General features: G+C 39.1%; 1 protein-coding gene across 12 annotated transcripts in view; it reads left to right on the top strand.

Moving 5' to 3' along the window:
* Positions 1-17,325, top strand: part of GIGYF2 (GRB10 interacting GYF protein 2) — an 81,108-nt gene that overhangs the window by 14,213 nt on the left and 49,570 nt on the right. For all 12 annotated transcript variants that reach the window (XR_014318098.1, XR_014318099.1, XR_014318100.1 and 9 more), the window contains exons 3-6: positions 984-1,113; positions 3,395-3,490; positions 9,913-10,021; positions 16,811-16,922. Coding sequence is in view for 8 of the 12 variants with exons in the window: in XM_082766868.1 (XP_082622994.1) it covers positions 984-1,113; positions 3,395-3,490; positions 9,913-10,021; positions 16,811-16,922 (447 nt within the window). In the remaining 4 variants the exon portion in view is untranslated. The remainder of the gene's footprint in view (positions 1-983; positions 1,114-3,394; positions 3,491-9,912; positions 10,022-16,810; positions 16,923-17,325) is intronic.

Here is a 17,325-nt window from a genome sequence, read left to right as displayed (position 1 = left end):
CTTCCAAGAACTTTGAAATTGTTTGAAGTCATTTCCATTGTTTTACTTGTTTAAAATGCATGTGAAAGGATAGCATAGAAAAATGACCTAGTTCTTTTTTCTTGACTTGCATCCTTTTGTAGAACATTGTTCAGATTTGAAAATAGAAGGTGGCTGGCTAGCTGAATAAATGATTGTATAGAACGAAACAAATCTGAGTGGGATCAATGACATAACTGCAAGATACTACCTGCAAGTGGTTGAGTAGCTTGCCTATGTGACATGTGATGACAGATAAATACTGAACTTGGTTCTAAGTTAGCTTATTGCTTAAAATGTCTCAGAGGGAAAGTGTAGCTATGTTTACTACAGCTTTTATACTGAAACATGCAACTATGAGAGAAACACAGTGAGAAATGCTATTAATTTTACTTACTGTAAAAGGAATTTGGAGTAGTAGTAACTGCAATGACAGAGGAATGAACTCCACTGTGAAATTTGCTGTCTTTTACTGTGTATTAAACTTTACTAAATATCTGAATTTTTTCCTTAAAATAGATTGTTTCCTGCGCTGTCCTTAGTGTGATAAGAATTATTGTTGTGAACTAGGAGTCAAAAAAAGCTGTTGTCGATATTTATCTATGGAAGATGCATCATAAAACTGATTTTTATGCACATAGTGGAAATAGTTAAGGGGTTCAGGGGTGTAGCTAGCTCACTACACAGTCAGCATAGAGGAGTTCTCCAGGGGATTAACTGAATTTTTTGAAGAAGAGTTTGGGAATATTTTCTCTCTTTTGGCTGCAGGAAAAATGAGGGACTGTATTTCTTCTTGTTGAAGCAGTAAGTTTGTGTTTTGAAGCTAGATTAGTAAATGTTTTTTGTTCTGCTTTCAGGATTGGATTTATTTTCTGTCCAAATCTCTGAATGTGCAGAGAGTATAATGGAGCTGAGGATGCATTCTTCTCAATTCAATTTTCACTGCTTTTTCTGCTTTATTTTAGGCTGCGAGCTTTGTCTAGTGGTGGGAGTGTGACATCCCCTCCTCTGTCTCCGGCTCTGCCAAAGTACAAACTAGCAGACTATCGCTATGGGAGAGAAGAAATGTTGGCACTTTTTCTAAAGGATAATAAGGTAAGCAGGAAGAGGAAGAAGGCCTGATGTGTGTATGTGCACAGACTTGTGATTAGGGATAGTTATGTGTATTCTGTGATTATGGACACAGAAATTGTGTATCCCTTGGCAAAGAACTGAAGAGGTCTGATTTTTTTGTGGGCATGTGCTCGTTTGATCCACTCTTATTGCATTCATTATGTTTAATTCTTTTTGCCACTTCAGAGTGGCAAATTCTTGTATACCCTGAGGAAAAAGTCTTATTCAGATGTGCTGCCACAGGTGGCTGAGGGTTAAAGTCTCTTTGCAGCTACTCAGATTGGCTTGTTTCGGTAGGTTTTCATTTAACATAGTTAAAATAGTTACCTGATTCACCATGAAATTTGGGCAATAAATCATACTAGCAAATTGCCTAAAAAAAAGTGGCCAGAGTCCCCACTTACCCTCACTTAAAACAGTTTGGTTTAGCAGGTAACCAGCCCAGTCAGCCGTCCTCAGTCTATTCTCTTCTCTGGGACTCAAGTCACAAATACAGCCTAGCACATGTAATTTAAAATAACATAAAAAGTCAAGAACTTGCATCTGGTGTAATTACAAATGAGGTTCTCCATGATACAGAAGTCATATTTCAGAGGGCATTTCAGGTAAATGAGTCATACATGCCACATTTGTAAACATTGGTTTGTTATGTAGATGGTGACAGAGATTGGTTTATTGTTGCAGCAGGCACATAGTGACTTGGAAGTCTGAATCTCTCCAAGAGCCTTATCCTCAAGTCAGGGAGGGATGGCAAGAAGTTGTTTCAATTTGCGTCTTTGGCTTTGCACATAGATGTGCATGCACACCTCCATGCTCTTCCCCTACCATGAATGTGCTGACATTCTCATACAGTGCTGGGGGCCCTGCTCTGCTTATACACAGATTCAAGGGCATTGAATGTCAAAGATTTTTCAGAAGCTGGTAAGTGTGTTACTGCTTAAAGCTGTGTTTTTACATACAGAATTATCCTGCTGTACTTTGAGAAGTTGTGATTTAAACACTAATGTTAATGCTTGAATAAGTCAGCTTGTCAAATGTCATTGTTTCATGCAGAGTGTATGCTATCAGATGATACTCAGACCTCTACAGTTAGCATATTATGAAGTTGTTCTGAATCAGTGTTCTTTTACTGGAAGCTCACCAATGGTCATTAATAGTCCAAAAGATTATTTCTTCCACATGCATGTGTGCCAGAAGGGTGTTGTTATTGTGTTATTATTAGAGTACGGCATGCTTTTCTAACAGACAATTTGGATATCTTTTGATATGTTTCTATGGAGTTGAGTGGTTCTAGTTATTGAGACTGAAAGGATTCCTGATGAAGTTTGTAGTCAACTACTAGATTCACTGTTTTTAAGCCTAAGCTGTGTCTTGAACCCTAATTCTTTTCATTGTCATTAGCATTTGGTGCTGGCTGAATATTAGGAGAAGTTGCATCTCTGATTAAAAGAAAACATGATTGAAAGCAGACTTTTGCTAGCATATACCCAAATGGGGAAAAAAAAAATCCCAAAACACTGGGTTGCTTTGCTTCCACTAAATTTGTCCTAGGTCCATAAGGACTACTCCAGTATTGTGAACTAGGTGTTCTTGAAACAGAGTTCTCTGTTGGCATATCTAGAGTTCACTTGGCACTGATTGTAGCTTCTTGTCCACGTGCTTAAGCTCACAACTGTTCATGGACCTGCCATCAAAAGAATTAAGGTTCAAATTTATTTTAATTTAAATAATAATCAATGTTCTTTGCTTAATAAATCTATATCTGTAGTTTCTTTTTACTGTTTTCTTCATTCTCCTTGTTGGTTAAATTAGAAATACTGTCTTTCAATCAAATACAACCTCTGTGCTATATATGGTAGTTCTGTTAATCTAATGAAATGAAAGTCTGGATATAAATGTATACTGCACTTAGAAAAGCAACACTTTTCTTTGTTAAACAGATAAAATTTCACTTGGTTCAGATTTAAATTGAATTGGTGTACAATTTGAAATTCTGTTGTATATGATCTTGGTGCTGTAGATATTTCAGTTGGTAGGTGGTGGGTGCTTTGTTATTTTGTCTGTACATTTTTTTTTAAACGGGGAAGTAATTTTCTAATGAAGTTACACCTACACCAATTATGTTACTAAAAGTACTGCTGTACTGGGTAGACAGAGTTGACATTGATATATGCAAGAATTTTTATACTGTATGTGGCATCATCCCTGAAATGAAAGTATCTCGGTATTTCAAGTAACTGCCTATTATTTAATTTTCATATAGATACCTTCAGACCTTCTGGATAAGGAGTTTCTGCCTATTTTACAAGAGGAGCCCCTGCCACCACTGGCACTTGTACCTTTTACAGAAGAAGAACAGGTTTGTATCCTTACAGAGAGATACTGTTGGTTTTTTTAATATGTAGATTGTCATTAGTGTAAAAGCAAAATGATGAGTATACCTCTGTTGAAAAACCATAAAATTAGTTTTAACCTCAGATTTGAGATCGGTAGACTTCAGTCAGGGAAAAGGATTCTGAAAGCAGTCTGTGTTGGCATAGCATCTAAATTATAGTCATACTCAATTACTTTAAATGTGAACAAATATTTTTCATAGAGTGTTCTGTAGATGTCAGAACGACTCATTACATCTAGGATCATTTTTTGAGAATTATTATGTTTTTTAAAGTACACAGCATTTTGGTAAGTGAAACTTTCTCTACAGATTTGGAGCCACTTTCTGGGAAGTATTTTAATTCTGAAACTTAGTTTTTGGTCTTAGGGGAAAGAGTTGAAGTTTTTGCATGTTAAGCACCTTCTTAAGAAATGTGAACTTATGTATGTGAGCATCTTGTTTGGTTTCTGTAGGTGTAATTAGTTGGTGAACAAGAGTGAGAACAGGTAGTCCATGACAAGACTGTTTCAAGGATGGCTGGTCTAAGTAGTTTGAAAGCCCTTACTTTCAAGCCAATTCCTCGCAAGGAAAACTGTCTACCCTTCCCTGTCGAAATGCCTCTGATTTTTGACTCTGAATCGATTCCTTCAGTATGGCTTTCAGAAATTATGATTGTTGCTTTCTGGTTTGTCATTTCTTTACAGTTTAGTTTTCTTACTTCAAAATTCTGTGGCTTCTCATTGTTTTGGTTTTCTAATAGCAGAAATATAGGTGCTTTTTACTGACTTGTGCAATTTGAATTTGATTTTTAGCAGGGAGTTGGGGAATGATGGTATTACTTTCTTAGGATTTCAGAGCATCCTTATTCCTTTGCCCTATGCTGCTCTGTTATTCCTGAGTTTTTCATCATCTTTGTGACTTGGTGTTCTGGCATATCCTCTTTACCTCTTCTGGAATTCCTTCTTCAGAGTTGGTTTATAGTTCTTTTCTTTTTAGTATATTGTCCTCTGACATAGGGTGCTAATAGTTCAGCTTTTAATCAGCAGCCATGTTGAAGTTCTTGTGAATACACAATAGTGTATTCACAAGGTGAATACATAATTGTAGTCTTAAAAGGCAGCTGAGATTGAGGATATGCTTCTAAGGGAAATCTTAGCCCATCTCCCATTCTCCAGTGGGAACAGAGGAAATTGTGGTAGTGAGCCCAGGAAATAGTCATCCACATACAGAGTAGTAGCACACCAAAATATTGAACCTTTGTGTTAAGTAACTTAGGACTTTTTTTTTTGCTGATGCACAGTGGAGTCCTTTAGTGAACTACAAGCCTCTTATGGTCAAAGGGGATGTTGACTTCTGGTTGTTGTCGAGATAGTTTCAAGAGGGATAATGAAGTGTAAGGCTATGCTATTGAAAGTGTGCTGAGTAGCCTCTTGGGTACAGATGGAGGTGACAGGTGCTTTTGAGCTTCAGGGATAAGATCTTAGAATCATGTCATAGAATGGTTTGGTTTGGAAGGGACCCTAAAGACCACCTAGTTCCAACCCCCTGCCATGGACAGGGACACCTCCCACCAGCCCAGGTTGCCCAGGCCCCATGCAGCCTGGCCTCAAGTGCTTCCGGGAGTAGGGCATCCACAACTCTGGGCAACCTGTTTGAGGGCCTTAGAACCCTCACAATTAGCTATTAAGAAGAAATGTTTTATTGAAATCTACCCTTTTAATTTAAAGCCATTAATTACCCCTTGTCCTATCACTACACTGCATTATAATCCTTCTCTAGCTTTCTTGTAAGCCCCCTTTAGGTGGAGCTCTGCTGCAGTTCCCCATGTTTCATGAGCCTTGAAAGCTTGTGACGAGTTGGTGTACAGTGTTGCTGTTTCCTACTGCTTGTATTCACTTTTAATTATACATCAATCTTCATGCTGGGCTTAACAGTGCTCTGTAGTCTCCACAGAAGTAGTCTTCTGAAAGAAGAGGTCCATATTCCTTTTTTAAGACAGTCTTTTTAATGCTTTCTGAGGACCCTGAAGATGGGAACAATCTTGTTTTTTCTTAAGTGAATCTGGATCATTTTTCCCTTTCATTAGTGATTTGAATTGCCAGGCAAACAACATTATTTAAGCTATCAAATTCCTGGTGTTTGTACCATGTGATGTAATGTTCATCATCAAGGATGTATAGAAGATGTTTAATCAATCTTGAGGTGAATATGAACAGCTTTGGTACTAGTTGTGGCACAGGAAGGCTCTTTCAGCTAAGGCTGGTAAAGGAGAGCTTAAAACACCTTTGTTCTTCTTCCATGAGTACTGAAGCTAATACTGTCATATCAAAACTTGAGGAACAGAGGTTTTGGAGTCTCATGGAGGACAGTGATCAGAATACAAATACTTCAGTATAGCTATGCTTAGTAGAACCTTTCAGAATAACTCTAGCCTTGGATTCAGAACAATTCTCACTTGGAGACTGAGAATTGTGCTCCCAGCGGTGTTTTAGTTGTGTGTATGTGTGTAGTATGTCCAGAAAGAACTTGTTTAAATCAGCTTGAGATGATACTTGTGCTATCTAGACTTCAATGATAGATCATAAAAATGATATGAATTTAACCTAAAATTTGTTTAGGCCTGTGAAATTTAAGAGTAGTCGGTACTTGTGACCAAAATATCCCCCATTACATTATCAAGATACACTTTGGACAGAATTGTGTTTTTTGTTTTTTTTTTTTATCTCTTCCTTGGGAAGCAACTTCCCTGGTGTGGTGGTTTTACTTGGGTGGGTGGCTGAGTTCCACCATGGCTGCTCTCTCACTCCCCCTTCTCAAAGGGAAAAGGGGAGAAAATATGATGCAAGGGGCTCAAGGGTTGAGATAAGGACAGGGAGATCACTCAACAATTATTGTAATGGGCAAAACAGACTTGGAGTAGGGACATAGTAAGATTTATTGCCTATTAGTAACAAACTAGAGAAGTGAGAACTGAAAGAAACAAGAAATGCCTTTTCCCCCATCTGCCCTCTTCCACCTCTTCCCCCTGAGCAATATGGGAGAATGGGGGCTGTGGTCAGTCTATAGCACATTGTCTCTGCTGCTCCTTCTCTGTCATTTTCTGCCCCTGCTCCACATGGGGTCCTTCCCAAACTGATCCGGCGTGGGCTTCCCACAGGCAGCAGCTTCTCGAGAACTGTTCCAGTATGGGTCCGTCCCATGGGGTCCATCCCTCAGGAGCACACTGCTCCAGCCTGGGTCCCCCCCGGGCAGCAGCTCCCCCCATACCCCCTGCTCCTGCATGGACCCCTCTCCACGGGCTGCAGCTCCAGCCCAGAATCTGCTCCAGCAGGGGTCTTCCACAGGCCGCAGCCTCCGTCAGTGCAGGGCCACCTGCTGCACCGTGGGCTCCTCCACGGGCTGCAGTGTGGAGCCGTGCTGCATTATGGTGCTCCATGGGCTGCAAGGGGACAGCCTGCTCCACCAGGGGCCTCTCCACAGGCTGCAGGGGAACTTCTGCTCTGATGCCTGGGGCGCCTCTCCCCCTCCTTCTTCACTGACCTTGGCTCCTGCAAGGCTGTTTCTCACTCCTTCCTCTCCCAGCTGCTGTTCTGGCAGTGTTTTTTCCCCTGTCTTAAATCTGCTCTCACAGAGGCACAAACAACATTGCTTATTGGTGTGGCTCTGGCCAGTGGCAGGGCCCTTATCTAACATAGGGCAGCTTCTAGATTCTTCTCACAGAAGCCCTATGGGCCCCTGCTACCAAAACCTTGCCACGTAAACCCACTACACCTGGTGATGAGGATGGTGAGCTAACAGTCCAGCTGATTCACATTATACTGAGTTGTAGTGTATGAGATGATAGGTTTGCCTGGAGTCTGTTTCCAAGGAACCTGTCTTGTGAAGGTTTTTGCAGGTTGCTTTTACAGAGGTTTCTGAGGTTTCCATCACTGATCATTGGCAATATGCAGCGTATGGTCCTTTTTTTTTTCTTTCATATTCCTGTTTATATTAGGAAGGAATTCAGTTGTCTTAGTCTGAGAATTTGCTTGTGGAGTAAGGGAGTTTCAAGTGCTTGCTAAACATCATGGAGGTTTGTTTTTCTGTAAATGGATTCTGTTCCTTATATCTGTTTCTTGGAACATCCTCCATTTACTAGTAAAAAATAAATTTGAGCCTATGTTTGGGGGCAACTTTGCCCTTTGGTGTGCAGTGTCAGGGATGGATGCTCTCTGTGTAATATACTCATCAGCAGAAGGGTTTTCTTTTTTGGCTATGTTTTATGTTACTTACTGTAATATTGCTATGTCAAATATTGTCAGGGACTTTATGAATATTGCATTTTCACCACAGCAAGCCACATGTAGAGGGTTGGGGAGAACTTGCTCAGAGTTTAGGCAGAGAAAAAAAGTGAATTTAAAATCTTGTTTTATTGGTAAAATAAGGCATTGGAAAAACTAAGGAAACTCTTATGCAAAACAATGAATCTGATCAATAGCTTACAGTTCTATCTGTAGTAAAATACCAGATGTAAACTGTAGGTGTGGTGTATGCTTTAGATGAGTAGAAACTTCCACAATACAGTTATAGCTGGATCAGCTGTCAAAACTCATCTAGGTCTGAGTGAAAGCCAGAAAATTGCTCATCTTAAACATCCAAGTTGATCTGTGTTTGTATTGGCATCCAGATTTTCATGTCAAAAAAAATTACAAGATAATTAGAGATGAATGGAGAAGAAAATTAGATCATTACTTATAGAAACAGTGCTTAGTCGTGATCGTAAGTAATGATTTTTAAATGATGTTAAAAGAAAATTTCAATTCTTCATTTTTGAAGAAATGACTATGTGTACAAATGGCAGTTGGAGCAGTCCTCTGATCTGTGTGTTTTTTAAATCAAGAGAAATGATGGTATCTTGTTTTCCTGTCTTCATTATCAGCTACTCAGCTTACCAGCTCTTGTAAACAAAGGACTTTTCTGAATGGTGTCTCCTCTCTAGCACTCTTTACTTTAAGGTCAAGAATTTTGTTTAGCTGCTCAATGTGCTTTGAGGGATGGTGTCTCCTCATGGAAGCCCACAGCTGGCATGTGTTGCTTTTAGTAACTTAATCTGTGCTACAAAATAGTTCATGAGTGGTCAGGGCTTTAAAAAACAAACACATGGGAACAACAAACCAACAGTAGATTTCTTTATTCCAAATTCAATTGCTCCACAAAAAAAGAAGTATCTGCAGCAGGAAAGGTGGTGCTTTGTGTAGAGGCAAATTGAGATGCTTCATTTTGACTTAATGTTGGAATGATTGCTTTAAATTTTAAGAGACAATAAATCTGACTTGACTTTTACTAACTGGAGACTGACCCTGCTGTTTTGCTATGCATAGTTGGTTTTTCTCAAATCTACTTAGCTACCAACTCTTGAAGGAAGATTTACTCTGTAGAAAGAACATACCAAGCAGTTAGACCTGTTTCTGAAATAGGTTAAAATTCCTTCAGGTTCCTGTTGGCTTTGATGTTACCTATTTAGATTTTAAATAGAATCTAACTGCTTGTCTCGTTATTCTTTGAAGATCTTCAAAGTCATAATAATTAAGATGAGTTAATGTAAGCAATTTGCCTCTTCTGAGTTATGTCAAGGAGCCACAGAAAACTGTTTGGGATCCTTTGTATGTTACTTACAGCTAGTGTTTAGAGTGTGTGAATTCAGATTTGCTTGTAAATGTTTCTTGAGCGTGCTTTCTGGCTGTTTTCCAACTACTTGTGCTCAGAGAATGGGGTCAGATTTGGTTAAAATTATCCATTCTTTGTTGAAAGGGCTTTTTCTTCGGCTATTACTTACACAAAGTTGAATTTCACTTGTGTTCATTGTTTTACTAAAATAAGCATCACTTAAGTTTCGGAAGCCTAGACATTGAGTTCTCCGCAAAACAAGTTACTTTTGTGATACATTTAGAAAGGGGGGAAAAAAAGGACTTATTTCTACAAAAAGAAAATAGAAGCAGTAAATACAATTTTATTCAAGTCTGTTGCTCTGTGCATGTTACTCTTCTGCTTAAGAGGGGAATTTAGAATTGTTACTAATGCTGTGAAGTATAGGCAAGTATCAGTCACTCTTTGCATCTGAATGGCAGTGTATAAAGCTACTGATGTTCTAATGAGCCTAATTATCCAGTAAAGCAGTAGATGTTCACTTGCTACCGTTAGATCATGGAAATTTCAGGTAAGTAACTGGGAAGAACTAATATTGGTGAAGATTCTTTTATGGGCTGCTACTGCTGCTAATGGCTCCAAGGAATCCTTTTCAATATTAGTTAGTTGTAGTGTGTGTAATAAATGTAAGGAAAGCAGAGCTGGTATTGAGCTAAATTTGTGTAATGGTAAGTTTTCTTTTGTAATAGAATCTCACCTTGGCTCTTTCTTCTTCTTGGCAGAGAAATTTCTCGATGTCTGTAAACAGTGCCGCTGTCCTGCGATTGACGGGACGTGGAGGAGGAACGGTGGTAGGGGCTCCTCGAGGTCGAAGTTCCTCTAGAGGTCGAGGTGAGCTGTTAGTGGAGCGTGCTGCAATGTATGTAGGTGATCCAGGTTAAAGCTTCTCAAAGATGTTAGATGAAGCTTAATAATAGCCAGTTTCTCATGCCCATTTTTTTCCCTTAAGACTTTAACATCATCATACTGGAAGGGATTCAAAGAATGAATATACTGAGTGATGGTTCTGCACACCACCTTAATGAGTGGTACCTGTTATGTGTCTTCATCAAATTGGGTGTGGAAAGCAAAAGGAAAGGTAGTTTTGAGAAGGAATAGGAAATTGGTTCAGAATGGTTAGAAATGACTTTAATAAAGATATAAAACCCAAATTTGTAGGGGAAGGAGACAAGAATCTATAAATCTAGTTAAAACATTAAGATTGAAGTAGGTGCTGTTCAGTGTTCTGAATAGTAACTTTTGTCTGTTAACATGCCAAGAATAAAAGAAAAGGTAATGGAAAGACCTAATTTAATTTGTTTGGCAGAAATTTGTCTTAGTGCATGACTATAGTCAGTGTCTAAGCCTGGATGCCTTCAAATGTTTGCAAATGAATTGAGAAAATGTCTTCAAGCAATAAAGCAGTATCGCTAGATTGAAAACAAAATGTTAAACCCAGAATTTATCTTGGCAGTTCCCTTTCAATGTGTGTTCTGCTGCGAACACTGTTCTGTTTTTTTGCGTATGAATGTGACTGGTTACATCTAGAATACTAGAAGCTACTAGCTTGAAAATAACAGGAGTGATCAGTCATGTAACCCCTGTCCTTATGGGTACTTCAGTAAGATTTCTTCTGTGGTCCTTTCTAACTTAATTTTTAAGGTCCCTAACTGGTGGTGTTCTCAGTAACATCTTCAGACGTCTTTCATACATAATCTAAATGCTTGACCGAAATTTTGCTTTGACTTGATTTGTTCTCTCATTTCTGTTCTCACAGCTTAATCATGCTTCCTTCTTGGTTTATATCTTGTAGGTTGTGTCCCCTCTCATGGCTGTTTCTCAGCCAAGGCATATACATCTAAGCTTCAATGAAGCTGTCTCGATGCCCTATGGCTTTGCCTTCCTTATTTATCACCATCTTTGTCCAAATGCTATGGGCTTTCTTAAAAAAAAAAAAAAAGAGGGGGGATGTGTGCATAAGTAGATGTGGGAGTAAACTCTTATCTGTGCTTTGTTATTATGTGTGTATTTTGTTATTTCTGTTCTATGTTTGCAAGCTTGTTTTTTTTTTTGCTGTGTGCCCTGAATGTGCAAATTGCATTGTTACTCATTGTTACTATCCATGGTTAGCTCTCCCTAGGAATACTTATTTAGCTATTTTTCTCTAAATGCTTTAAAGCTTAATTCTGCAAGTGAAGTGAACGCTGTTTAAAATTCGGTGATTTGAGATCATCTGACCACTAGTGTGCTTTCTAGTTCCAAGATTATTAAAACACTATGTTGCCTAACTCCCTTTTTTTATTTTTCCAAATTTCTTTTTTCTTTCATGTCTTTACCATTAACTGTGAATGTTATCCTTACACAGTGAGCAGTGGGTTTTTTAATTGCTCTTACTAGTTTCAGTGAGGTCACAGGGTTAAAGGTGGCAGGATATGGCTCCTAATCCAGAAGTTGCATTACTTAAATGTCTGTGTGGAGGGTATTTTGTCTGGCGATAGTTTGATTCATTACACTTTTGCGGACGAAACTTAAAATTTATGCAATATTGTTATAAAATTTATGCAATATCGCTAAGGCTGTTTGAAAGCTTCTACTGCATAAATATGGATGCTTTCATACTTATTTAAGATATGTTAAGAAATATTATCTCAAGAACTCTGTAGATTTTTTCTCAGTTTTGTTTTCATCCTCACTTCATCTTTTTCTTCATTTTACGATTCTTTACATGCTGTGCTAGTTAGTCTACTCTGTCATTCTTATCTTCTGCTGAGCTGTAGAGGACGTGCTTCTCCACTTTACCTCATTCATTTTCCATTCTTGATACAATTTGAAATAAATTAAGGAGCTTTCCCTCTTCCCTTGATCCTCACTGCAACTTTTTGTTCACTCTTCCCATAAGCAATTAGCTTTGGGATTTAGGCATGGTGAGTATTCCCAAATTTCTCCATCTCAGTGAACATATCAGGGTTTCTGCTGAGACAGAATTTTACATTCTTAACAATTTCACACAATGTTATTCTATTTGAGGACTTCGTAACAGGTACTTCTGAAATACTCAGCCTAGGCCTAATAATGAGTACCTTGTGAAAGTAACAGGTGGCTTGCAAACAGCAAGCTTTAAATGCATTTGTTTTGTCAAGCTACAATGAAAAGGACATGGATATTTTTTCAGAGCTTGTTCACAGAATGAATTGCCTCACTTAAGAGTTGGAAAACATTTTTCTTTATTGCCATACAAAATTGCCTGGATTCTAAAGGTTATCTGGTACTTTTAATACGCTTTGCATCATCGTATGCAGCAAAGCTGTTGCTGACGGAATTTCCTCTTCAGCTTTACCAAAACAAGCTTACTGTCTTGAAATGACTTGCGCAACCGTAACTTGAGGGAGGAACTAGCACGTACAACTAGAATTGTCAAGTTCTCTCACTGAGGCACAAATCACAGAGTTGTCAGTGTTTGGGAGAGGGATTCTGTTACAAAGATGGGTGAAAAGGGAAAAACAAACAAACTTCTATCAGAGGTTCTTGTTAGAACTCCTAAGTGTGACTTTACTTGCTGCCATTTAATGCTGCGACATACCACTCTGTAAATACCTTCTCTGTAGTCATCCCGTTTTCATGACAGTGGTTGCATGTAGCTGGTGTGAAGATGATTACCATGTGGCAGGCAGTGTGATTTTTGTTTAATATTACTGACCATACACTGAATTACAGCTCGGTGTTACTGTTGAAACCATCTGCAGTTTCGAACTGCCATTGGTAATACTGCGTGTCCTGTGTTCAGACATAAATCCCAAGCTCTTGATTCAGTTCTGAAGCTGTATTCTCCAAAGAAAGCCAAGCACTCGCACGTGACCTTGTTCCTAATTGACTTGTTTGCCTGGGAGCTCCCTGTGGTGTGCAGTTAAAGCCCATGCTTTGTGCTGGTGGGACTGGAATGTCAGCATTCGTGAATAAGAGCCTCAGATGAGAAGGGATTTAAGTAGTCCCAGGAATGGGCTGCAAGCTTACAGCCACCTTGTTTTACAGCTGATCTACTTTTTGGTTAAGACCATTACGAAGGCTGCTTTGCTTTCCGTTAGAGCTCTGTCCCTCTCATTTCCCCTTTATAATCTGTCCTTGCTGTTTTCTTCAAAAGCATGCAAATGGTGCTGAAGTGGAAACTTCTCACTTATACCTGAACAGCTACAATTGATCAACAACTATCTTGCTCTTCCTGTATAACTCTGGTAGTAGATGCTGAACTCCAGTTGTCCAATGATTTTAAAAACTTACTTGTTGCATTGCTTTTTTATAATGACAGTTAAAATGACTGTACTGCTTCTTGCCCTTTTGCTTTTGTCTTTTATGTCTTCCTTGAATTAAGACCTGTCTGTTTTTTGGGTTATCTATTTCTGGCTATTATGATTCCAATATCCAGTGGACTGAGGTCCTCATGCTGAGGTTTTAAAGGAATTACTGAAGTCAAAATGACACAACTGCTTTATTCAGCTCTCTTATTGGAAGGATTTATTGATGTTTATCGAGTTTATTCAATACTTCCTGTTCAACATGTACATTCAAAAAGTCTGTTCCCTGTAATCCAGACAACTTCTTGGAAGTAAGTGGCATGCTATTTAAAATTAGCACGTGGTTCTAGATTTATTATCCACAAACAGAAAAGGCACAGTGTGGCAAACAGTGTGCTTATGTGTGGTTTCATCCTCACTGCTGGCTTTATATTTTTTGTTCTGATATCAGTATTACATGTCCCAGTGTGTGCTTTCTGGTCATCTGCTTAATCTACTTGCTGAGCAACCGACTTCACCAACACAGCTACCTGTCTCCTGTAGCCTGGCAGAATCTGTTTCAGTGCAGCGTGGCTCTCGTGCAGCGGTCTAGTTGGCTCCTGCTGTAGGTACACATGTGCCTGGCTGAACACCTGGGCAGTGTCCCCGCAAGAGAGCGGTGGCGGTGGGTGGCAACACGGCCAGGACAGAAGTGGCTTCAGTAGGTACTGCCCAGTAGTGCATGGTATCTGTACCACTGGTCCATAGACAGACTTAAAGTGAGTTGCTGTGATCATATGGTTTTGTTTGGATTTTTTTCCAAAGTTTTCTTTTAATTCCAACTGTTTGGGTGGTTCCTTAAGCCCAGCTGAAATACTGGTGAACCTTGTCATAGAGAGGTGGGTGGAGAGGGGTAAGCAGGCTGTTTTTTCACGTACCTGCAAAGCTGACATCAGCTGTCCTGCAGTTAAAACAACTCTGATGCTTTTCTTTCCCCTATTCAAGTCATTTGCCTTCGTTTGCTAGCCTTCTGCCTGCTAGTTTTGTGTCCAATATTAGTAATCGGCGTGCATTCAGATGTAAGGGGAGCACTACAAATGTTGCTGTCTTTCACTGTGAGAACAGAAAAGGACATCTGCTTTTGTAGGGAAAGCATGCAACTTAAAACTTCTGCTACCTCAAAGAGATGAGCTGAATCTGTCTTAATTCTGTTTTGGCTCGGATTGCCTGTGTCTTTCTCTTGTGAGCTGTTTTCACTTCATTATTTTATGTGGGAAGGAGGAAGAGAGCTTTCCTGTAGTGAGGAAACTAGACAAAGGTGCTATTGCGAGAGATGCTTAAAACTCCTTTAGCTTTTTATCTGTGGAGAGTCACAGGATATTAGGGGACCCATCATGCCTTAACTGAATAAACACTCTGTGCATCTCTTGGTGTTATATCGTGTCTTTGCACTCATCTTTATTGTCAACCTTGTAGTATCAGAAAACCCCTAGTGAAGGTATTTGTTAATAGTACAGGCACTGGTCTGATGCTAATTTATTCTCTTTTCTTGAGTGCTCAGTTGGCTCCTCTGCATCCACCTGAGTTTACACAGAACAGAAATGCTCAGTCAGATAGGGATTCATTTTACTCAATAATTGTCTCTTGTAACATCCAAAAGCAGGTGACTTGACAAGAGATTATGGTTGCATAAAAATACAAAGGTGAAATATTACAGAAGTGCTCACTTTCCAGACATATGCAGCTCAGTGCATTTCCTGAGCCAGATGTAGTCTTTGTGTTTAGTTAACATCAAGATATTTCTTACATAAGTTTCATCCACTCTTCATCTGGGTTTGTGAACTTGAAGCACCCCTAAGACCCAGTGGCAAAGAAGTACACATCTCTGTGATGAATTGCTCCACCACTGAACTGCTTTTCTGGTGTTAGGAAACCTAATAGTTCTGTTCAAACAGGATGTTTAAAACCCCCTTTCTGAAGCACAAGGAAGAATATTAGACAGATTTTATTTGGCTTCCCCATATCTGAGCACCTATTTTTTTCTCTTGCTATCTGGCAGGAAACTTTTTGCAAGAGGTTTTCTATAGAGTAGTAGTGACATTTTTTGCAGCTGCCTTAATGATTTCCATTTAAAAATATTTTTAGTGTCATTTAAAAAAAAAAAGCCTTAAATTTCTTGTATCCTGGAGTCTTCAGATTTCAGATTAAGCAGTTTGTTACCATTACTTTCTTCAGAAGACTACAGAGACTGGAATCTGTTCTCAGGGTGTTTATTTCCTGCTTCATTTGATCATTCTGTCTTGTCTTACTACTCCAGATTGTGGGCCTGGTTCGTCAGTCATCCTTAGAGGTGTTTGCTTTCTTTAAGCCTGGAAGCGTGAAAGGATTGAGGTTTGTGATAGTTTTACAGACGAGAATTCTTTTTGTCAGGAGCTTTTTAGGCTTTTGGACTAGGCTGTGTAGGGGTTGCATGTATATGTAGGCAAGAAATTATCCTGACAACTAGCTGATTGATTTGTTTCACTTTTTCTTTCCATTGGATCCCTGAAATGGTAAGTTAGCTGACTTGAAAAACAAACAATCAAAAACTCTCACTTCTGCTGCTGTAGCAGTCTGTAGAGCAGTGCCTGTAATCTTCTGTAGATTTGGAAACTTTACCACAGCCAGTAATGTAACCCATGCTGGAAGTTACCTTGAAGCTCTGGGGGTATGGGGGTGTTGTTTTCTCTTTTCTTTTTTTTAAACCAAACACTGAAGATGTGCTTCAAGATGCTTTACACTTGAAGATACCTCTGTAACTTTCTGTCTTGAGGCTTGATACTTGATAGCCACCTACAGAGAATCACTTCTTCAGAAAGTGAGGATGCAAATATTTATTCTGTAGCTATTGGGGTTCTTCGTGTTGTCTTGCTATACCCATCCTGTGATTCTTCTTTTCTTCCTGCTGCTCCTGGTGAAGCTTCCTTCTCCCTTGTTAGCCTTGATAGTAGTAGTACATCTGCCACATAGCACCCTTATACTGGATGCTGCTGTTAAAGCTGTCTGATTTTTGTGTTTGTGAAGTACACGTGTGTGGATGTTTTGTGACCAATGCATCCTTGTTTCTGTTGGGTAAGTACATGTTCTGTGTTTTTCTGCATAGCATTTATTACAGAATTGTTTTCCTGTTCAGTCTGATCTTGTGCTTCTTGATAAGAGTTTTTGTATAAGACTTGTTCTCGAGTCTATTCTTTTTTCCCTTCTATCTCAGATTTTATTGGGGCTTAAGACTGCAAGATTAGTTCACAGGGATACCAGGAAAGGGCAACCTACCTGACTTTCTCAACTTCTATTACTATTTGTTCAAACAGTTGTGTTTTTTTTGTCTTTTCAGGCAGAGGCCGAGGAGAAAGCGGTTTCTACCAAAGAAGTTTTGATGAAGTGGAGGGTGGATTTGGGCGAGGAGGGGGCAGGGAAATGCACAGATCACAGAGTTGGGAGGAAAGGTAACAGAAAACTCTAGACCTTAAAGTTCTGTATATACATCTTTTGAGCTTCCATTTGTGCCTTTTGACTTCATAAAAATATTTTAGGACAGTTGCTCAGGCATACGAATGGAGCATCTGAATTTCTAAGGTGGAGCTGTTACAGTAATGTTTCCAGAAACTTAGGAACAATTAAAGAGCACTTTGCCAAAGTGTTTCTCTATTGGTTCTCTATCAGTTTCCTGGGAAGAAGAAACTGCTTAGAGAATATACATTATGGGAGCTAAAATGGAAGTCAGTAACTTGTGGGGTGAATATGTGGATTTCTGAAGGATTCAGTTCATTTTTTTAATCTTGATACTGTTCTGTTGATGATACTTAGGACCACGTTTCAAAACACATTTATTTGCCAATGAATACATGT

Source organism: Aythya marila (assembly GCF_965140915.1).
Source record: "Aythya marila genome assembly, chromosome: 9".
Classification (NCBI taxonomy): Eukaryota; Metazoa; Chordata; class Aves; order Anseriformes; family Anatidae; genus Aythya; species Aythya marila.
The sequence above is the reverse complement of the archived record's forward strand: the minus strand, read 5'-3'. Positions and strand labels throughout refer to the sequence as shown.